Genomic DNA, 22,955 nt, shown 5'->3' with positions numbered 1-22,955 from the left:
CATGCCATTCTCCTGCTTCAGCCTTCGGAGTAGCTGGGGCTACAGGCGCCCTCCACCACACCTGCCTAATTTTTTTGTATTTTTGGTAGAGACGGGGTTTCAGCGTGTTAGCCAGGTGGTCTCAATTTCCTGACCTCGTGATCCGCCCACCTCTGCCTCCCAATACAGGTGTGAGCCACCGCACCCGGCCTACATCTGCCATTTTACTTTTTGTTTTCTATTTACTTTTTTTAAATGTTGGAATATTCGCCTCTATATAATAATGTATCTTGGAGATAGTACCCAATTCTAAACATGAATTTATGTTTCATATACGCCTTATACACATAGTTCAAAGGTAATTTTATATAACATTTTTCATACTTTTGTGCGTGAAACAAAGTATACACTGATCCATTAGAATGCAAAGATGTCATATCTCTACCACCCATGTGGACAAATCTGTGGTGATTTGGCATTATCATTTCTGACTCTGAATTTACATGCTACCAATAAGCATTCATTTTCTTACCTTATTGATACATAAGTTCTTTTTTTTTTTTTTTTTTTGAGACAGAGTCTCACTCTGTCGCCCAGGCTGGAATGCAGTGACATGGTCTTGGCTCACTGTGACCCCCAGCTCCTGGGTTCAAATGATTCTCGTGCCTCAGTCTCCCAAGTAACTGGGATTACAGGTGCACACCACCACACTGGGCTAATTTTTTTTTTTTTTAATAGAGTTTCACTATGTTGGCCAGGCTTGTCTTGAACTCCTGACCTCAAGTGATCCACACACCTGGGCCTCCCAGGGTGCTGGGATTACAGGCGTGAGCCACCACACCCAGTCTGAATATTCATACATAAATTCTTAACAGTAAAAAGTATGACATGCATTTAATACAGTAAAAAAATAATATGTTCAGGATAACTAAGCAGTGCAATAGCATAACCAGAATATGTTTATCAGATGTTAAACAACAGCAGCTGCAAACAGTGGCAAGCTTTGTCTCCACCTATGATGCTGTGTCTTGATTAAAATGTTCCTATACACTGTATTTTTTGACTTTAGGTAAAACATCAGAAGTGATTGAGGGACCAAGTAGCGGGTCCTATAGAGATGAGGAAGCATTTTGCTGAATGGCTTTTAAAAATGTTTCGTTTAGAGTCATCTACCTCATTAACAATGGTTTTTGTCTTAGAAATCTTTCTTTGATGTTATATATTGACATGAATTCTTGTTTGGTGTGAATGCACACTGCTCCAGACCTTTAGTAATCTCATCACATGTTTTATCATGTTATCTACAGCCACTTTCTCTGCATTGTTAATGTTATCTTCATCACTTGTTATCAAATCACCTTGATTCAGAACCATTTTAACTATTTCACCATTGATACTGAATGAACAACTGGAGCCTCGTTATCAATATTAGAAACATCTTCGATATTCACTTCTTCCAGCTTACCGATAGACTCTGGAGGTACATTTTTTGCATATGTAAGGAGGTTATACATCTTTTTTTTTTTTTTTCCCCTTGGATGATATACAGAATCCTTTGAAATCACCAATTGCTCATCATCAACACTGAACATAGTCACAGGCCAGAGCGACTCTGTCTTCAGTCATTGTGTTCTGAGTGTTGGCAACTGCATATATGGCATCCTCCACACTAAACTGCTTTTGAAAACTTTCTACACCCATATTTCTGTTCGCTATTGCTAGTATGCTATTCAAGAATATATTTTTATACTTACTCTTTATTGATCTAAGGATATCCTGGTCACATGGCTTAATTAATGAAGTCACATTTCAGGGAAAGCACATAGTATAAACATTTTTTTTTAATGGGCAATTTCAGTTGGAGGATGATGAGACCAGTTGTCAAGGAATAACAAAATCTTATAGTTCTTACCCAGTCCAGCTTCACTGCAGTAAGCATGAGACGCTAGTACAAAATGTTTGTGAAACTAGTCAGAAAAGAGGTTTCTGGTGATGCATGCCTTTTCTTTTCCCTTTTTTTTTTTTTTTTTAACATAATAGTAGACTGGTAAGAAATTCACTCCTTGAATACAGTGAGAACATGAGGTTTTACCTGTCAAAGCAAGTTTACACTTATGTGTGTATTAGCATAACCCAGCAGTTATTCTGTCCTTGGCATCTTTAATTCCTGTAAGGGCCGTCTCAGCAGCTGTAATTGGTGTCTTTCTGGGACAATAATGTCAAAACAGTGATGTTTCATCAGCATTATAGACTTGTTCTAGTGTCAGATGTTTATTAGCAATGACCTTGGCAAACTCATCAAAGAATTTCTCTGTTGCTTCGTGATCACCATGTTTTATCCCTACATGTCTTTAAAAATTTAATGCTGTATCTTTTTTTCTTATTATTATACTTTAAGTTCCAGGGTACATGTGCACAATGTGCAGGTTTGTTACATATGTATGCATGTGCCATGTTGGTTTGCTGTACCCATTAACTCATCATTTACATTAGGTATTTCTCCTAATGCTATCCCTCCCCCATCCCGCCACCCACAGCAGGCCCTGGTGTGTGATGTTCCCTACCCTGTGTCCAAGTGTTCTCATTGTTCAGTTCCCACCTATGAGTGAGAACATGCGGTGTTTGGTTTTCTGTCCTTGTGATAGTTTGCTCAGAATGATAGTTTCCAGCTTCATCTATGTCGTTGCAAAAGGACGTGAACTCATCCTTTTTTATGGCTGCATAGTATTCCATGGTGTATATGTGCCACATTTTCTTAATCCAGTCTATCATTGATGGACATTTGAGTTGGTTCAAAGTCTTTGCTATTGTGAATAGTGCCACAATAAACATATGTGTGCATGTGTCTTTATAGTAGAATGATTTATACTCCTTTGGGTATATACCCAGTAATGGGATCGCTGGGTCAAATGGTATTTGTAGTTCTAGATCCTTGAGGAATTGCCACACTGTCTTCCACAATGGTTGAACTAGTTTACACTCCCAGCAACACTGTAAAAGCGTTCCTATTTCTCCACATCCTCTCCAGCGCCTCTCTCCTGACTTTTTAATAATCGCCATTCTAACTGATGTGAGATGGTATCTCATTGTGGTTTTGATTTGCATTTCTCTGATGACCAGTGATGATGAGCATTTTTTCATGTGTCTGTTGGCTGCATAAATGTCTCCTTTTGAAAAGTGTCTGTTCATATCCTTTGCTTACTTTTTGATGGGGTTGTTTGATTTTTTTCTTGTAAATTTGTTTAAGTTCTTTGTAGATTCTGGATATTAGCCCTTTGTCAGATGGGTAGATGGCAAAATTTTTCTCCCATTCTGTAGGTTGCCTCACTATGATGGTAGTTTCTTTTGCTGTGCAGAAGCTCTTTAGTTAGATTCCATTTGTCAATTTTGGCTTCTGTTGCCATTGCTTTTGGTGTTTTAGTCATGAAGTCCTTGCTCATGCCTGTGTCCTGAATGGTATTGCCTAGATTTTCTCCTAGAGTTTTTATGGTTTTAGGTCTAACATTTAAGTCTTTAATCCATCTTGAACTAGTTTTTGTATAAGGTGTAAGGAAGGGATCCAGTTTCGGCTTTCTACATATGGCTAGCCAGTTTTCCCAGCACCATTTATTAAATAGGGAATCCTTTCCCCATTTCCTGTTTTTGTCAGGTTTGTCAAAGATAAGATGGTTATAGATGTGTAGTGTTATTTCTGAGACCTCTATTCTGTTCCATTGGTCTATATTTCTGTTTTGGTACCAGTATCATGCTGTTTTGGTTAGTGTAGCCTTGTAGTATAGTTTGAAATCAGGTAGCAGGATGCCTCCAGTTTTGTTCTTTTTGCTTAGGATTGTCTTGGCAATGCGGGCTGTTTTTTGGTTCCATATGAACTTTAAAGTAGTTTTTTCTAATTGTGTGAAGAAAGTCATTGGTAGCTTGATGGGGATGGCATTGAATCTATAAATTACCTTGGGCAGTATGGCCATTTTCACGATATTGATTCTTCCTGTCCATGAGCATGGAATGTTCTTCCATTTGTTTGTGTCCTCTTTTATTTCGTTGAGCAGTGGTTTGTAGTTCTCCTTGAAGAGGTCCTTCACATCCCTTGTAAGTTGGATTCCTAGGTATTTTATTCTCTTTGTAGCAATTGTGAATGGGAGTTCACTCATGATTTGGCTCTCTGTTATTGGTATATAGGAATACTTGTGATTTTTGCACATTGATTTTGTATCCTGAGACTTTGCTGAAGTTGCTTATCAGCTTAAGATTTTGGGCTGAGACGATGGGGTTTTCTAAATATTCAATCATGTCATCTGCAAACAGGGACACTTTGACTTCCTCTTTTTCTAATTGAATACCCTTTATTTTTTTCTCTTGCCTAATTGCCCTGGCCAGAACTTCCAACACTATGTTGAACAGGAGTGGTGAGAGAGGGCATCCCTGTCGTGTGCCAGTTTTCAAAGGGAATGCTTCCAGTTTTTGCCCATTCAGTATGATATTGGCTGTGGGCTTGTGATAAATAGCTCTTATTATTTTGAGATACGTTCCATCAATACCTAGTTTATTGAGAGTGTTTAGCATGAAGGGCTGTTGAATTTTGTCGAAGGCCTTTTCTGCATCTGTTGAGATAATCATGTGGTTTTTGTGTTTGGTTCTGTTTATGTGATGGATTATGTTTATTGATTTGCATATGTTGAACTAGCCTTGCATCCCAGGGATGAAACCAACTTGATCTTGGTGGATAACCTTTTTGATGTGCTGCTGGATTCGGTTTGCCAGTACTTTGTTGAGGATTTTTGCATCGATATTCATCAGGGATATTGGTCTAAAATTCTCTTTTGTGTGTGTGTGTCTCTGCGAGGCTTTGGTATCAGGATGATGCTGGCCTCATAAAATAAGTTAGGGAGGATTCCTTTTTTTCTATTGATTGGAATAGTTTCACAAGGAATGGTACTAGCTCTTCTTTGTACCTCTGGTAGAATTTGACTGTAAATCTGCTGGTCCTGGACTTTTTTTGGTTGGTAAAATATTAATTATTGCCTCAATTTCAGAGCCTGTTATTGGTCTATTCAGGGATTCAACTTCTTTCTGGTTTAGTCTTGGGAGGGTGTATGTGTCCAGGAATTTATCCATTTCTTCTAGATTTTCTAGTTTATTTGCATAGAGATGTTTATAGTATTCTCTGATGGTAGTTTGTATTTCTGTGGGATTGGTGGTGATATCTCCTTTATCATTTTTTATTACATCTATTTGATTCTTCTCTCTTTTCTTCTTTATTAGTTTTGCTAGTGGTCTGTCTATTTTCTTGATCTTTTCAAAAAACGAGCTCCTGGATTCATTTTATTTTTTTGAAGGGTTTTTTTGTGTCTCTATCTCCTTCAGTTCTGCTCTGATCTTAGTTATTTCTTGCCTTCTGCTAGGTTTTGAATGTGTTTGCTCTTGCTTCTCTAGTTCTTTTAATTGTGATGTTAGGTTGTCGATTTTAGATCTTTCCTGCTTTCTCTTGTGGGCATTTAGTGCTATAAATTTCCCTCTACACACTGCTTTAAATGTGTCCCAGAGATTCTTGTACGTTGTGTCTTTGTTCTCATTGGTTTCAAAGAACATCTTTATTTCTGCCTTCATTTCATTATTTACCCAGTAGTCATTCAGGAGCAGATTGTTCAGTTTCCATGTAGTTGAGCGGTTTTGAGTGAGTTTCTTAATCCTGTGTTCTAATTTGATTGCACTGTGGTCTGAGAGACAGTTTGTTATGATTTCTGTTCTTTTACATTTGCTGAGGAGTGCTTTACTTCCAACTATGTGGTCAATTGTGGAATAAGTGTGATGTGGTGCTGAGGAGAATGTATATCCTGTTGATTTGGGGTGGAGAGTTCCGTAGATGTCTATTAGGTCTGCTTGGTGCAGAGCTGAGTTCAAGTCCTGGATATCCTTGTTAACCTTCTGTCTCATTGATCTATCTAATATTGACAGTGGGGTGTTAAGTCTCCCATTATTATTGTGTGGGAGTCTAAGTCTCTTTGTAGGGTCTCTAAGAACTTACTTTATGAATCTGGGTGCTCCTGTATTAGGTGCATATATATTTAGGATAGTTAGCTCTTCTTGTTGAATTGATCCCTTTACCATTGTGTAATGGCCTTCTTTGTCTCTTTTGATCTTTGTTGGTTTAAAGTCTGTTTTATCAGAGACTAGGATTGCAACCCCTGCTTTTTTTTTGCTTTCCATTTGCTTGGTAGATCTTCCTCCATCCCTTTATTTTGAGCCTGTGTGTGTCTCTGCACGTGAGATGGGTCTTCTGAATACGGCACACTGATGGGTCTTGACTCTTTATCCAATTTGCCAGTCTGTGTCTTTTAATTGGGGTATTTAGCCCATTTATATTTAAGGTTAATATTGTTATCTGTGAATCTGATCCTGTCGTTATGATGTTAATTGGTTATTTTGCCCGTTAGTTGATGTAATTTCTTCCTAGCATCGATGGTTTTTACTGTTTGACATGTTTTTCCAGTGGCTGGTACCGGTTGTTCCTTTCTATGTTTAGTGCTTCCTTCAGGAGCTCTTGTAAGGCAGGCCTGGTGGTGACAAAATCTCTCAGCATTTGCTTGTCTGTAAGGGATTTTATTTCTCCTTCACTTATGAAGCTTAATTTGGCTGGATATTAAATTCTGGGTTGAAAAGTCTTTTCTTTAAGAATGTTGAATATTGGCCCCCACTCTTTTCTGGCTTGTAGAGTTTCTGCTGAGAGATGCACTGTTAGTCTGATGGGCTTCCCTTTGTGGGTAACCAGACCTTTCTCTCTGGCTGCCCTTAACATTTTTTCCTTCATTTCAACCTTGGTGAATCTGATAATTATGTATCTTGGGGTTGCTTGTCTTGAGGAATATCTTTGTGGTGTTCTCTGCATTTCCTGAATTTGAATGTTGGCCTGCCTTGCTAGGTTGGGGAAGTTCTCCTGGATAATATCCTGAAGAGTATTTTCCAGCTTGGTTCCATTATCCTCGTCACTTTCAGGTACACCAATCAAACGTAGATTTGGTCTTTTCACATAGTCCCACATTTTTTGGAGACTTTGTTCATTTCTTTTTCCTCCAAACTTCTCTTCTCGCTTCATTTCCTTAATTTGATCTTCCGTCACTGATACCCTTTCTTCCACTTGATCAAATCGGCTACTGAACCTTGTGCATGCGTCACGTAGTTCTCATGCCATGGTTTTCAGCTCCATCAGGTCATTTAAGGTCTTCTCTACACTGTTTATTCTAGTTAGCCATTTGTATAATCTTTTTTCACGGTTTTTAGCTTCCTTGCGATGGGTTCAAACATCCTCCTTTAGCTCGGAGAAGTTTGTTATTACCGACCTTCTGAAGCCTATTTCTGTCAGCTCGTCAAAGTCATTCTCTGTCCAGCTTTTTTCCATTGCTGGTGAGGAGCTGCGATCCTTTGGAGGAGAAGAGGAGCTCTGGTTTTTAGAATTTTCAGCTTTTCTGCTCTGGTTTCTCTGCATCTTTGTGGTTTTATCTACCTTTGGTCTTTGATGCTGGTGACCTACAGATGGGGTTTTGGTGTGGATGTCCTTTTTGTTGACGTTGATGCTATTCCTTTCTCTTTGTTAGTTTTCCTTCTAACAGTCAGGTCCCTCAGCTGCAGGTCTGTTGGAGTTTGTTGTAGGTCCACTCCAGACCCTGTTTGCCTAGGTATTCCAGCGCAGGCTGCAGAGCAGCAAATATTGCAGAACAGCAAATATTGCTGCCTGATCCTTCCTCTTGGAAGCTTCGTCTCAGAGGGGCACCTGGCTGTATGAGGTGTAAATTGGCCTCTACTGGGAGGTGTCTCCCAGTTAGGCTACATGGGGGTCAGGGACCCACTTGAGGAGGCAGTCTGTCTGTTCTCAGAGCTCAAATACCATGCTGGGAGAACCACTGCTCTCTTCAGAGCTGTCAGACAGGGACATTTAAGTCTGCCGAAGTTTCTGCTGCCTTTTGTTCAGCTATTTCCTGCCTCCAGAGGTGGAGTCTAGAGAGGCAGGCAGGCCTTCTTGAACTGCGCTGGGCTCCACCCAGTTCAAGCTTCCCGGCCGCTTTGTTTACCTATTCAAGCCTCAGCAATGGCAGATGCCCTTCCCCCATCCAGGCTGCTGCCTCACAGTTTGATCTCGGACTGCTGCGCTAGCAGTGTGCAAGGCTCCATGGGCGTGGGACCCGCTGAGCCAGGCATGGGATATAATCTCCTGGTGTGCCGTTTGCTAAGACCATTGGAAAAGCGCAGTATTTGGGTAGCAGTGTCCTGATTTTACCGGTACAGTCTGTCACAGCTTCCCTTGGCTAGGAAAGGGAAATCCCTCAACCCTTGTGCTTCCTGGGTGAGGCGATGCCCTGCCCTGCTTTGGCTCACCCTCTGTGGGCTGCACCCACTGTCCAACCAGTCCCAGTGAGATGAACCAGGTACCTCAGTTGGAAATGCAGAAATTACCCATCTTCTGCATCAGTCACGCTGGGAGCTGCAGACCAGAGCTGTTCCTGTTTGGCCATTTTGGAATGGACCCCCCCCCCCCACCAGTGCTGTATCTTTTCTTAAATTTCCACGGCATGCCCGTTGAATATTCAGTGTTCTTTTCAATTTTCAGTTCATCACGACCTTTCGTTATTTCATGATCAGCATACTATTAAGTGGCGTGGATTCCCTGTGATTCTGGTGGACTACCCTTTCAATACTTGAGCAAGATTTCGTTTTTAGCTTTTTGCAGGAGTTTTCTATTTTTATTAACTTCTGTTCATTACTTTCAACATAGAACTTTTATAGTTGGTCCTTCTGTTTCTTCAGATCATATATATAGTGGTCATTTCAACACCATACTCTTCTGTAAGATTCAGACTTAACACTGCTGCCCAGTTGGTATAACAGCTTGACTTTCTGTTCTGTAGATAAATATAAATGCTTTCCTTTTTTTCTTATCATTATTATCCATAGTGGTATCTGCAGGCCTTTTTGACCTTGTCAATAGTATCTTTATACTGCAGACCAGAGAATAAGAAAAAAACACAGTAATGCACATAGATATTGGCCTCTTGTGGGGCATTGTGAGGAACCTGCCATTGGCACATCCAGCCTGCAGATATGCTGTCTAGCCTGCATGTATGGCACATCTACCCTTTGTGGACATGCTTACGTGGGGGAATCTGGACATGTGAGGAAAATATATATTACAGCTGAAGGGGCTTGGGAAAGTATTTTTTCCCTTGGATAAACTGTATATTAAACTCTTTCATTTTGACTGTGACCCATCACATGAGGTCAGGAGTAGAATTTTCTGCTCATGGCCTTATGTAAAGGCTCAAAAAGTTTCGAATTTTGAAGGATTTCTGATTTTAGATTTTTGGATTAGGGGTGTTCAACTGATATATATTATGCTATATATATTATGTCTATATGTGTTACCAACCCAACTATACATTTTTATCATTACTTTACATAATTGTATGTCTTTTAAGGAAGCTGATAGAAAAAGGGGAGAACAAGTGTGTAGCATCTACATATTTAATTTATTACATATACCTTCTTATTTACTGTGATTCTTCTTGTGGATTTGAGTTACCATATGGTGTTATTTCCTTCTCCAATATATCTTTGTTCCCACCTGCCTTCTTGGTGCTGCTATTGTATATTTAACAATTCTGTATATTATAGGCATAATTATACAATTAAATACATATTTAAAAAGTTGATACATAATAGACATACATATTTTCAGGACACACGATAATTTAATAAATTCACATAAAATTTACATATGAAATCAGGGTAATGTGATCTCTATCACCTTAAATACTTGTCTTCTTTATGCTAGAAACCATTCAAATTATTCCCTTCTAGCTATTTTGAAATGTACAATAGATTATTATAAACTACAGTCACCCTACTGATCTGTTGAACACTAGGTCTTACTACTTCTAGGTCTTATTTCTTATATCTAACTGTATATTTTTACCCATTAATCAACCTCTTTTAATCACTCTCTCCCCCTGCCCTTCCCAGCCTCTGGTAACCACCAATCTACTTTGTCTCTTCATGAGTTCCACTTATTTAGCTCCCACATATGAATGAGAGCAGGTGATATTTGTCTTTCTGTGCTCGGCTTATTTTACTTAACATAATGAATTCTCATTCTATCCATGTTGCTGCCCATGTCATGACTCCATTCTTTTTTTTACAGCTGGATAATCCATTGTGTATAAAAACCAGATTTTCTTTATCCATTTATCCATGGATGGATACTTAGGTTGATTCCCTGTGTTGGCTATTACGAATCATTCTGCAGTAAACATGGGAGTGCAGATATCTCTTCACTATATTGATTTTTTTTTTTTTCTTTTAGGTATATACTCAGTAGTGGCATTGCTGGATAATATGTTAGTTCTTTTTTTTTTTTTCCTGAGGCATCTCCATAGTTTTCCATGGTGACTGTTCTTATTTACATTCCCACCAACAGTATACGAGGGTTCCATTTTCTCCACGTCCTTGCTAGCATTTGTTATTCTTTGTCTTCTTATAAAAGCTGTTTTAACTGAAGTGAGATGATGTCTCATTGTGGTTTTGGTTTGCATTTCTCTGAAAATTAGTGGTTTTGAACATTTTCTCATATACCTGTTGGCAGTTTGTATGTCTTGTGAGAAATATCTATTCAGGTCTTTTGCCCGCTTTTAAATTGGATTATTTGTGGGGTTTTTTTTTTCTTTTGCTGTTGAATTATTTGAGCTCCTTATATATTCTTATTATTAATCAGTTGCCACATTGATAGTTTGCACATATTTTCTCCCATTCTGTGACTTGTTTCTTCACTTTGTTGATTGTTTCCTTTGTTGTGTAGACTCTTTTTAGTTTGATGTAATTCCAGTGATCCATTTTTGCTTTGGTTGCAGTGCTTTTGAGGTCTTACACAAAAAATCTTGCCCAGACCAGTGTTCTGATTTCCCCAATGTTTTCTTTTAGTAGTTTCATAGTTTCAAATCTTAGATTTAAGTCTTTAAATTTGATTTGATTTTTTAATATGGCTAGAGATAGTGGTATAGTTTTATTTTTCTGCAAATTGGATAGTCTTTATCCAGTTTTTCCAGCACCATTTATTAAATAGACTGTTCCCATTCTATGTTCTTGGTGACTTTGTTGAAATGAGTTAGCTGTAAATGTGTGGATTTATATCTGGGTTCTCTATTCTGTTCCATTGGTCTATGTGTCTGTTTTTATGCAAGTATCATGCTGATTTCATTACTATAGCTTTGTAGTATATTTTGAAGTCGGGTAATGTGAGACTTCCAGCCTTATTTTTGCTCAAGATTGCTTTAGCTATTCAGGGTCTTTTGTGGTTCTATATAAATTTTAGGACTTTTTGTTTGTTTGTTTATTTCTGTGAAGAATGTCATTGGTATTTTGATAGGGATTATGTTGAACCTGTAAATTGCTTTGGGCGGTATTGTCATTTTAACAATATTAATTGTTTCAATTCGTGAGCATGGAATGTCTTTCCATTTGTTATGTCTTTAATTTCTTTCATAAGCATTTTATAGTTTTTCCTGTAGAGATCTTTCATTTTAAATTGACTTCTATGTATTTTATATTATTTGTAGCTATTGTAAATTGAATTGCTTTTTTGATTTCTTTTTTAGATTGTTTGCTCTTGGCATATATAAATGCTGCTGATTTTTTGTATGTTGATTTTGTATCCTGCAATTTTACTGAATTTATCAGTTCTAACAAGTTTTTGGTGGAGTTTTTAGGTTTCTTTAAGAATAGGATTATGTCTTCTGTCAACAAAGAAAATTTTACTTCTTTTTCTCCAATTTGGTTGCCATTTATTTCTCTTTCTTGCCTAACTCTTGCTAGGACTTCCAATATCGTGTTGAGTAACAGTAGTGAAACTGGACATCCTTGTCTTGTTCCAGATTTTAGAGGAAAGGCTTTTAATTTTTTCCCATTTAGTGTGATGTTAGCTGTGGGTTTGTCATCTGGCCTTAATAGATATGTTTCTTCTATATCCAGTTTGTTGAGGGTTTTTATTATAAGAAGATGTTGAATTTTATCAAATGCTTTTAAAGCATCTATTAAAATGATTATATGGTTTTTCTTCTTGGTTCTGTTGTGATCTGTCATGCTGATTGATTTGCGTATGTTGAACCATCCTTGCATCCTTGGGATGTGAATCCCACTTGTTCATGGTGAATGATTTTTTTAATGTGTTGTTGAATTCAGTTTGCTCATATTTTATTGAGGATTTTTGCATCTATGTTCGTGGGTGATACTGGCCCATGGTTTTCTTTGTTGTGTCCCTATTGGGTTTTGATATAAGGATAATGCTGTCTCGTAGAATGAGTTTGAAGTATTTCTTCCTTTTCAGTGTTTTTGAAGAGTTTGAGTAGAATTGGCATTAGTTCTTTAAATGTTTGGTAGAATTCAGCAGTGAAGCCATCAGGTCCTGAGCTTTTCTTTGTTGGGAGACATAATTATAGCTTCAATCTTGTTACTTGTTATTGGTTTGTTTAGGTTTTAATTTTCTTTATTTTTCCTCTTTTTTCTCTTCTTCTCTTTTCTTTTTCTTTCTTCCTACATGATCTCTCCCTGTTGGCCAGGCTGGAGTGCAGTGGTGCAGTCATAGCTCACTGCAGCTTTAAATGCTGGAGCTCAAGTGATACTCCCACTCCCACCTCAGCCTCCCAGGTATTTGGGACCACAGGCACATGCCCAGCTAATTTTTAAATTTTGTGCAGAGACAGAGTTTTGCTATGTTGCCTAGGCTGGTCTTGAACTCCTGGCCACAAATGATCCTCCTACCTCAGCCTCCCAAAGTGCTGGGATTAAAGGCATGAGCCACTGCACCCAACCTGTTCAAGTTTTCTATTTCTTTCTTTCTTTTGTTTTTTGAGACGGAGTCTTGCTCTGTTGCCCAGGCTGGAGTGCAGTGGCACAGTCTTGGCTCACTGCAAGCTCTGCCTCCCGGGTTCATGCCATTTTCCTGACTCAGCCTCCCAAGTAGCTGGGACTACAGGTGCCTGCCACCACACCTGGCTAATTTGTTTTGTATTTTTAGTAGAGATGGGGTTTCACCGTGTTAGCCAGGATGGTCTCGATCTCCTGACCTTGTGATCCACCTACCTCGGCCTCCCAAAGTGCTGGGATTACAGGCGTGAGCTACTGCGCCCAGCCCAAATTTTCTATTTCTTTATGATTTAATCATAGTAGATTGAATATGTCCAGGAATTTTTCAGTTTCTTCTTGGTTTTCCAGTTTGTTGGCGTGTTGTTTATAATGGTCTGTAATAATTCTTTGTATTTATTCTGGTCTCATTTGTCACCGTTTTCATTTCTGATTTTATTTATTTGGATCTTCTCTTTTTTTTCTTAGTCTCGCTAAGACTAAGAATTGTCAATTTTTGTTTATCTTTTGAAAAATGTGGTTTTGCTTTTTAAGTCTCAATTTTTTTTTATGCTCTGGTATTTATTATTTCCTTCCTTCTGTTAATTTTGGATTTGGTTTATTTTTGCTTTTCCATTTCTTTAAGGTGTGCATTGTTAGATTGTTGTTGTTTTCTTCTTTTTTTAAAGTGTACTTTTTTGATACAGATGTTTATTGCTATAAACTTCTCTTTTAGTACTGCTTTTATTGTATTCCATAGCTTTTGGTATTTTGTATCTCCACTTTCATTTGCTTTAAGAAATTTTAAATTTCCTTCCTAATTTCTTCATTGGCTAGTTGGTCATTTTGGAGCATGTTGTTTAATTTCCATGTTTTTGTATAGTTTCCAAAGTTCCTCCTTTCTTTGGTTTCTAGTTTCATTTCATTGTGGTCAGAAAAGATAATTGATATGATTTCTGCTTTTTTGTTGAGACTTTTTGTGACCTAAGATATGGCCTATTCTGAAGAATATTTCCTGTGTTGATGAAAAGAATGTGTATTCTGCAGCAATTGGGTGAAATGTTCTGTAAATGACAGGCCTATTTGATATAGTGTGTAATTTAAATCTGATGTGGTTTTTTGTTGTTGTTGTTGTTGCTGATTTTCTGTCTGGAAGTCCCTTACTTTTTATTATTATTATTTTTTAAAGTTTATTGCTTTTGCTGTATTGCAGTCTGCCCCTCACTTTAAGTCTATTAATGTTTGTTTTATATGCTTAAGATCTCGGGTGTTGAGTGCATAGATACTTATTATGTCCACTTGCTTAGTTGACCCTATTGTCACTATTTATTGACCTTCTTTATCTCTTTATACAGGCCTTGTTCATAGTCTATTTTATCTCTTTATAAATATGGCTACTCTTTGCTCTTCTTTGTTTTCCAATTGCATGGAATATCTTTATCCCTTCACTTTCATCCTCATGTGTGTCTTTATAGGTGAGGTCGGTTTCTTGTAAGTATCATATATTTCGAATTTTTTTTTTTCCCCATTCAGCCACTCTGTGCTCTTTAATTCGAGAAGTGAATCTATTTGCATTTAGGGTTATTATTTATAAGGTCGTCCTTGCTAGTTCATTTTGTTGCTTATTTTCTGGTTGTTTCGTAACTGCTCTCTTCCTTTCTTATACATCTTCCTTTCTGGGTAAGTCATTTCCTTGGTTGTATGTTTTAACTCATTGCTTTTTATTTTTTGTGGGTCTATTATAGGTTTTTGCATTATGGTTACCGCAAGACTTACGAAAACATCTTATAGATACAACAAGTTGTAGTATAGAGAGATTAGAGATTCTTCGTAATTTAGCTATTGAGTATCTTTTTTTACCCACTAGGCCTGCCTCCTTTTAAGCACTAGATGGTGCCTTACACCCAGGTTTTTCTTAGCTCCAGTAAATAATTAGAACACTGCCCATGCTGAGTGGGAGAGGTACCAAAGAGGTTATCCTGGCAGCGCGGGAAGGCTGACTTGGGCTTTGTGCCTGGGAAACCTGTGGAGTGAAGCTCCTACAATGTGGTGTTGCTGAATAGCCACTCTGATTTGGTGTCTCCTTTGATTGAGTTACAGAGCAGTTTCCAGGGTTAGGGATTGTAGTCCTGCTTAACTCCTTTGTCTCTGGCTGTTTTCAGGGAAAGTTCTCCCTTCAGGTACTCCCAGTGCTTCCTGTAGATTGAGGCAGGGACAGGTCTGTCAGGGAACCCAAGATGGTGAGAAAGCTGGTTGGCCACCTTAATCTCACTTTTTCCAATGTAGAAATCATGAGTCAGGGGCAAGTTTTCTGTATGCTTGATGCTGGGCTGATTTTGTGGTGAGGTATCATGGGTAAGAAAATCCAATTCCCTTACTGTCTGCTCAGAGTTTTTTCACTCCTCTGTGTCCCTGGGAACTGTCTCTCCCAACATAATATTTGCATTCTGGGGTATTGCTGGTGATGATCTTGGTGCTGTGTATTTGGTTTTGGTTTTCTGTGGGGGCAGGGAGTGAAGCCAGCTATCTTCTGTGCTGCCATCTTGGAACTGGCAGTTCATGCATTGATTTATGTAGTTACTTTTAAATCAGTCAGGAGGTGAAAGGAGAAATCAGCAATTATACCTCTAAATTACTTACATAATTACCTTTACCAGCACTCTTTTGTTCTTTTTATCCCCCATGGATTATTAGTACTGCCTAGTATCGTTTCAGCCTGATAAACTTCGTTATTTCTTGTAAAGCAGGTTTGCTAGCAATGAATTCTCTCAGTTTTTGTAATTGTGGCAATATCTTTATTTCACCTTCATTTTTGAAAGATAGTTTTGCTGGTATAAGATTCTTGGTTGATAGGTGCTTTTTTTGTTTGTTTGTTTTTTACTTTATGTACTCGGAGAATGTTGTCTCCTAACCTTTGGCCTTTAGCGTTTCTGATGAGAAGTCAGCTGTTAATCTCTTTAGGATTCTTTTATATGTGATCAGTTGTTTTTCTCTTCCTGATTTTAAGATTTTCTGTTTGTCTTTGACTTTCCAAATTTTGACTTTGATGTGTCTGCATTTGGATCTCTGTGTTTTTCCTTTTTGGAATGTACTTGAGCTTCTTGGATGTGATTTATGTCTACACACACACACACACACACACACGTATAGATTGTGTGTGTGTATATATATATACATGTGTATATATATGTGTGTGTGTATATATATATAATTTACAAATTTGGATAGTTTTACTTTCTTTAAAGTTTTTCCTGTGCCTTTCTCTGTCTCCTCTGCTTCTGATACTCCAGTTATTTATATGTTGGTGCACTTAATGGTATCCTACATTTCTCTAATGCTCTGTTTATTTTTCTTTAATTTTTTTCTTTCCTTTCTTACATTTCATCTATTACATAATGTCTATTCATTTATGTTCAAATTTGCTGATACTTTCTTATTCACAGAGCTACCACCGAGCCTTTCTAGTGAGTTTTTCATTTTACTTACTATACTTTTCAACTCCAGAATTTCCATTTGGTTATTTTAAATTATTTCTCTCTTTATTGATATTATTTATTTGATGAGACATTGTCATCATAATTTCCCTTAACCTGTTAAGCATAGTTTCATTTAGGTCTTTGAACATATTTGTATTGTATTAATTGCTTGGAAGTGTTTGTTTGCTCAGTCTACCACCTGTGCCCCATCTAGAGACAGCTTCTTTTGGTTTTCCATGGGTATCGCTCATATCTTTATGGAGTTTTTTTTTTATGTCTCATATTTTTTTTTGTTGAAAACTGGTTATTTTATGTAACATAGCAACTCTGGATGCTGATCCCTATTGTGATTGTTTGGTTATTGGTTTATGTGTTTAGTGATACAGCTGAACAAATTCTGTAAAGTCCATTTTCCTCACAATGTGTAGCTTCTAATATCCCAGCTCAGATGTTTCCCCCTTGTTCTTAATCTCTTAGCCGGACTACTTATGTGGCATTTCTGGATTGGCATAGACTGCCTACTGGTCACAGGTTGTGCTTACTTTCCTTTAGGTAGTTAGATTTTTACCCTTAAGTGTTAAATGTGTGTGTGGCTTGGTGGCTGCTATCATAGTTCAGGGAGTTTACTTTTTTTTTTTTTTTTTTGTCCTACATTTAGCCAAGTACTAGTAGCTTGGAAGTTAGTTCCTGAGAGGACCCAACCTTTGGCATGTACACAGTATTCCAGACTTCCAGGGATGATAGTGCTGTTTCATTTAACCCTGGCTTCATAGGAATTGCCCGTGGGTCAGAGTAGCTTCTGTTAAGTTGTGTTTAACCAGAAGTTGTGGTTAAGACCCTTGTGCCAGTGAAGTTTCTACACTGTGTTGATAAGTATATGTATAGCTTAGAGAATGTTTTCAAGACTGCCCCATGTTCTGCCCTGATCATTCCTGGGTGGATATAGCCTAGTGTTTTTATAGTGCCTTTCTGACTCCTCTGTGATCTAAGAGGGCTCTTGTTCGCTGTCTCTGGTTCTCGGCGTTAAACTTCTGCCTGCTCTGCCATTCTGCTTGTATTGGAACTCCTGGCCTTTCTTGTTTTTCATTAAGATTCCCACTGTTTTCTTTCTTTTTTGTTGAGATGGAGTGTCGCTCTTGTCGCCCAGGCTGGAGTGCAATTGCGTGATCTCAGCTCACTGAAACCTTTGCCTCCGGGGTTCAATCGGTCCTCTTGTCTCATCCTCCTGAGGAGCTGGAACCGTTACGGGTGCACACCGCCACGGTTAGCTAATTTTTTGTGTTTTTAGTAGAGATGGGGTTTCACCATGTTGGCCAGGCTGGTCTCAAGCTCCTGGCCTCAGGTGATCTACCCGTCTTGGCCTCCCAAAGTGCTGGGATTACAGGCATGAACTACCATAGCGGCCCACTGTTTTTGATAATGCCCTTAGGCATGGGCTTCTCCTCTCTGTTCCAAATAAAGTCAGTTCTCTCAGGTGGAAATGTAGAGCTCTTTGTCCTTATGGCCTGTCTTTCCCCCTGAGCAAAATCTCCATGCCACTGCACCTGGGGCTGAAGGTGAGAGCCTTTTTTTCCCCAGAGTAACACTCCATTCTTAGAGTGGTCACTGGGGTGCTGGTAGCAGCCCTTGGGAGCAAGTTGGGGCAGTGGCAGTCAGGGCCCAGTATTCTCAGCCTGCTGTACCTGGAATAGAACTTCCACCTTTTGAATGGGGGCTGTGTAGGGGAAGAGAGACCGGTCCTCTGTGTCACCTCTCCAGAACAGAGCTTCTGCACCTCTGGGCTGAAGGAGAGGAGAAGCACCAGCAGCCTGTGCCTCCCAGGGTAAAACTAGCCACAGCCCGGGAGCCTGAGGGAGGGGGAGCCCTCTGCCTGTCTTTTGGCTACATGTACCGCAGGAAGAGCCTTCATAACAGACCTGGTAGGATGTGAGAAATGGTGCAGTTTGTTACTCAAATGCCACAGACTCTAACTTGTTCTGAGATTTAGTAAATTTTCTTGAATGAATGTTTCTCCACTTTCTGTATGCCCTTAGTACAATTTCCGGAGACTTCAAATGTTTGTTTTTTAAAATAATTTTCAGCAGTTTTTAATTTTTAATTAATTAATTTTTGTGAGACAGGGTCCTGCTCTGTTGTCCAAGCTGGAGTGCAGTGGCATGATCTTAGCTCACTGCAGCCTCAAACTGCTAGGCAATCCTTCCATCTCAGCCTCTCAAGTGGCTGGGACTGCAAGCATGCATCAGCGTGCCTGAATAATTTTTATTTTATTTTTTTGTAGAGATGGAGTTTCACTATGTTGTCAGGCTTGCCTCAAACTCCTGGCCTCATGTGAACCTCCCTTCTCAGCCTCACAAAGCCCTGGGATTACAGGTGTGAGCCACCATGCCCAGCCTACTAGTTTTTAAAATGTAGTTTTGCCAGTTCCACTGAGCTCCTTGTTCTGTCATTCTGGAAGTTCTCGTTCGTTTTTAAGCTTTTAAGATCAGGTTTGGGATCTTCTTTATATGTAGAGGCCAGGAAGTTATTATTACCAAATATGATTTCCTCAAGATACTATACTCATGCTAACAAAATAAATTATACTTTGTTGTAGTAAACTAAAATTTATGTCAGAAAACTTGAAACCAGTCTGGGAGGCAGCATTATTTTCCTTATATAGACCAGGATTTTGACTTTAAACTCATTTTCCACACAGCTTTTCAATTTGATGATCCAGACTGACTGTTCCCAGGCTCTGTAAATAAAGATTCTCTTTGTCACAGATAACATGAAGACAAGCTCTACCAGCATACCCATTGCCCTGGAAACTTTACAGAGTGCTTTACTGCTTTGTACTAGCTTTTTTTTTTCTTCCCAGTCTGCTTCTAATTACAAACAGGAAAATCAGACAGGATGTGGCCTTGTGACTGAACAAGTTCATTCATCTAACATCATTAAATACCTGCTTCATAATTGATAACTGGTGGATATTCTTTTTATTACCTATAAATGTGTCCTAGCCTAGAGCCATTCTTACTATGGTTGCGGTATTTTAAAGTTATTAATTTAAATTTGACTTAACTCTTTGAGCATAATTATGCAAAATAGTCATTTCTTTGTAGAGAAAACTTACTGTAGAAAATCGAAATGTTTAATCTTATAAAATGCATCTTTTGAAAGAAACCCAGAGCATCTGTGAAGCAAAGGAGAGGAGAAATAACTGTGCATGTGTGAAAGGAGGCAGTGGGGCTTGGTCACGTAGGGGAAGAACTGAGGTTCAGGAGGCCTTAGGTGTTTCTTTAATCTTCTCTGTACTGCTGGCTATGAATCTAGACTAAAAAATTGTATTATTCTCTGCTTTGTTTTTTTTCCTGACTTTAATTGGAAAATAATCACTTATCTCTCCTGCACATTGAATTGTGGAGGAAAAGAAATAGTGTAAATTGATAAGGAATTTTATAAGATTTGAAGTACTTTAGAATTGTTCAATACAATGGTATCTGTCTATAGTGCTGTCCTCTCTAAAACTGTGACAAATACAAGATGGGGCTGTCCTAAGTCCCAGCCGAAGTTATTTATAACAGAAAGCTCTGAAAGGATGTTGCTGAAACACTTTCATTTGTGACCTGGCCTAAAGCGAAGTGTTAGGTAAGGTGTTTTATAGCAGAGCACAAATGTATATGTACACTGTATAAAGGGAACTTTCCTATTTTCTATTCTCTTTTCTAATAGAGAAAAGATAAAACTCATGAGGTAAATATTTTTCTTAACTGTTAGCTCCAATCTCATTCTTCCAAATTTTTCTGGTTATTTTCAGAAGAGAAACTAAATTTAGGTCACATTTGCTTTCTTTCTCTCTTTCTCACAGTTAAATGGCCAAATGAAATGAACATTAATTTGAAAAAGCAGTAGGAATTGTGAATAGTTTACTGGACAGTTTGATCTTAAACTTTAAATCATTGTCTTTATTATGTGGTTAAAATAGATAAGGTAAATAGTGGGTCCTAAACCAGAAGGCTTTGATCCTAGGGTGTTCTATTTTTCATTTCTTAGAAGCCAGTCGAATTTAAAACATGAAGAAAAAAATGGGAAATAATCATAAAGCATTGCTTGAGTTTCCAAACATATATAAAAAATAACAAACCCCCTTCATTGAGGTCAGGCACTGTACTTGGTACTTTACTGCATTGTCTCATTCATTTGTACCAACAACCCAATGAGGAAGGAGTCTATCATTTTTCATTTTGTGAAGAGCCAACTGTGGCCTAGACAAGGTAATAGAAACTTATTCCAGGTTACTACAGCTTCTAAAAATAGGATGGACATTTTAAATGATGAAATTAAAAGGCAAATACTTTCTAAATTGCCCAGTAGTACATATTCTTTGTAAAAAAAAAAAAAATCAATGATACAGGAAATCAAATTTTTAACAAATCATCAATAACTCTATATGTTTTTATATGTGTATAATTATACACACACATAGAGTGAGAGAGATAGAACTCTGAAAGATACTCAGTGAAATTATAGCATTGGCTAACCCTAGAGAAGAAAGGTGAGAAGGTACCAGGAATGGAAATGATGGTTAAAAAGTCTTTAGCTTTATTTTGAATGTTCTGATTTTTTGCAAGGAGAATATTTTTTATGTAGTAGTTGTATAAACTCAATAATTTAAAAACCCTTGAAGAATGAGGACAGGAAGCCAAATTCCAGATTGAGTTTAATTTTCTTTGACCAGCCTCTTTGTCTCCTTTCTAGAGACTTCTTCATTGCAATACCCAACCAAGAATGTTTAAAACTTTTCGAAGATAATGTGTATGTGAGTTAATTGGTATAGTTAAAATTATGAAATCATTGATAATGAAGTATAAGGCAGTATATGACGGTGGCTAAGTGCATAGACCCTGAAACCAGGATGTTGGATTTGAATCTTGACTTCCTCATTGTATGACCTCTCTATGCCTTAGTTTCCTCATTTATAAATTTGGGGTACTGATAGTATCTGTCTCTAGGTTGTTGTGAGACCTAAATGCGTCATCATCTGTATAGTACTTAGAACAGTAGTTGGCACATAGTAAGTTATATAAAGTTTACTATTATTGCTATTTTATCCTGACACTTAGAAAAAATGGTGGTAGATTGTTATATATACATCCAGACTTTTTTCTACGTATGTGTGTAAACATTTACATATACTTAGAGAGATACACACACACACATTCACAGGAGTAAGTTTATTTTTATTAAAATTGGATTATACTGTTTCTGTTTTCTTATAATCTTTTACAGTCAACACCATATAAATATCTTTCCATGCCATTAAATGAAATGACTGTTTAAAATAAAAATTAGATGCATTTGATCTTAACTAGTGTGATAGCATGGGTCCTTTTGACCACATACATGAACATAAGATAAAATTGAAATTGCTTGGGGCTATACTGAAAATCTGACGTGCTTGCTGATGTTGATATAGCTTACTTAAATGATTGAATAGACATTGGCATATTCTACCTAAGGTGATTATTATTTGCCTAAGTTGTTAAGCAATGATGTCCAACATTTTAAATGTTTATCTTCAGAGCCAATATGCAAGATAGAAGGCTGTTTTTAAAGTGTCATGGGAGGAAAGACACTTGAATAACACTCTTTGTAAAGAAGTAAAATGATCTGTAAAAAGTGTACTTGTTATTAATAGAATTATTTCTTCCTCCACCTCTTTCTGGCTTTTCAGGAGATGTTTCACAAAGCAGAAGAATTCTTTTCTAAAACAACAAACAATGAAGTGGATGACATGGACACATCAGATACCCAGTGGGGCTGGTTTTACTTGGCAGAATGTGGGAAGTGGCACATGTTTCAGGTATCTTCTTTCCTTGAATTTAGCAGAAGTGTTTTCGATTCAGTTAGCATCACCTTGCTAATGTATGTAAAATGAGTATAAATATAGAACTTGAAGTTAAAACTTAAGGAAATAAAATCATTTAGCTAAAAAAAAGTTAGAAATTATTCTAGTCCTTTTCCTTTTCTTTTCCCCAAGTTTTCACACTCATTTATTTAGAAGAAACAATATGTGTTTACTGTGTGTACAGAGGACAAATGTGACTGAGAGTTGCATGGTGTCAGTACATCTGAGCAACTCCAAGTTTGGTTTGATGGACAAAGAAAGGGAAGAACAAATCCATATTAAACACTTCTGTATGCCAGGTATTAAGTTAGGTGTTGCACATTTATTTTCTCCCTTATCCTCACAGTAATTTGGAAGCAGATGTTAACATTCTCTCTTACAGTCAAGGAAAGTAAAACTCAGAAAAGTTGACATAATTTGTCAAGGGTCACACAGCTAGTGAAACTGAGATTTGAATCCGTACTCAAAACCTTTAGTCTTTTTTTTTACTCTACTAAACTATAAAAGAAGATTTAATTTGAGCCACTTAGAAAGTATGATTATTGGAATAATCTGTAAAAGTTGTGATTATCTGGAAAAATAACTGTATTTCTATATATATCTAGTTATTGAAGGGGACTATAACCAGTTGTTTCTTCACTGGAGATCCTTAAACCATTTTCAATATGCTGACTTAGTTGTGATTCTCCCTGTGTGTTGGGAACTAGAACAGGTGATTAGTAAGTTTCCCTTGT

At 37.7% G+C, this 22,955-nt stretch overlaps 1 protein-coding gene across 13 annotated transcripts in view; it reads left to right on the top strand.

Moving 5' to 3' along the window:
• Positions 1-22,955, top strand: part of PARP11 (poly(ADP-ribose) polymerase family member 11) — a 131,976-nt gene that overhangs the window by 11,474 nt on the left and 97,547 nt on the right. For all 13 annotated transcript variants that reach the window (XR_012419710.1, XM_074005838.1, XM_074005840.1 and 10 more), the window contains one exon: positions 22,048-22,176. Coding sequence is in view for 12 of the 13 variants with exons in the window: in XM_074005838.1 (XP_073861939.1) it covers positions 22,048-22,176 (129 nt within the window). In the remaining variant the exon portion in view is untranslated. The remainder of the gene's footprint in view (positions 1-22,047; positions 22,177-22,955) is intronic.

The sequence above is a fragment of the Macaca fascicularis genome, chromosome 11 (assembly GCF_037993035.2).
Source record: "Macaca fascicularis isolate 582-1 chromosome 11, T2T-MFA8v1.1".
In the NCBI taxonomy this organism is placed as follows: Eukaryota; Metazoa; Chordata; class Mammalia; order Primates; family Cercopithecidae; genus Macaca; species Macaca fascicularis.
This window is presented reverse-complemented; position numbering and strand designations above follow the sequence as displayed.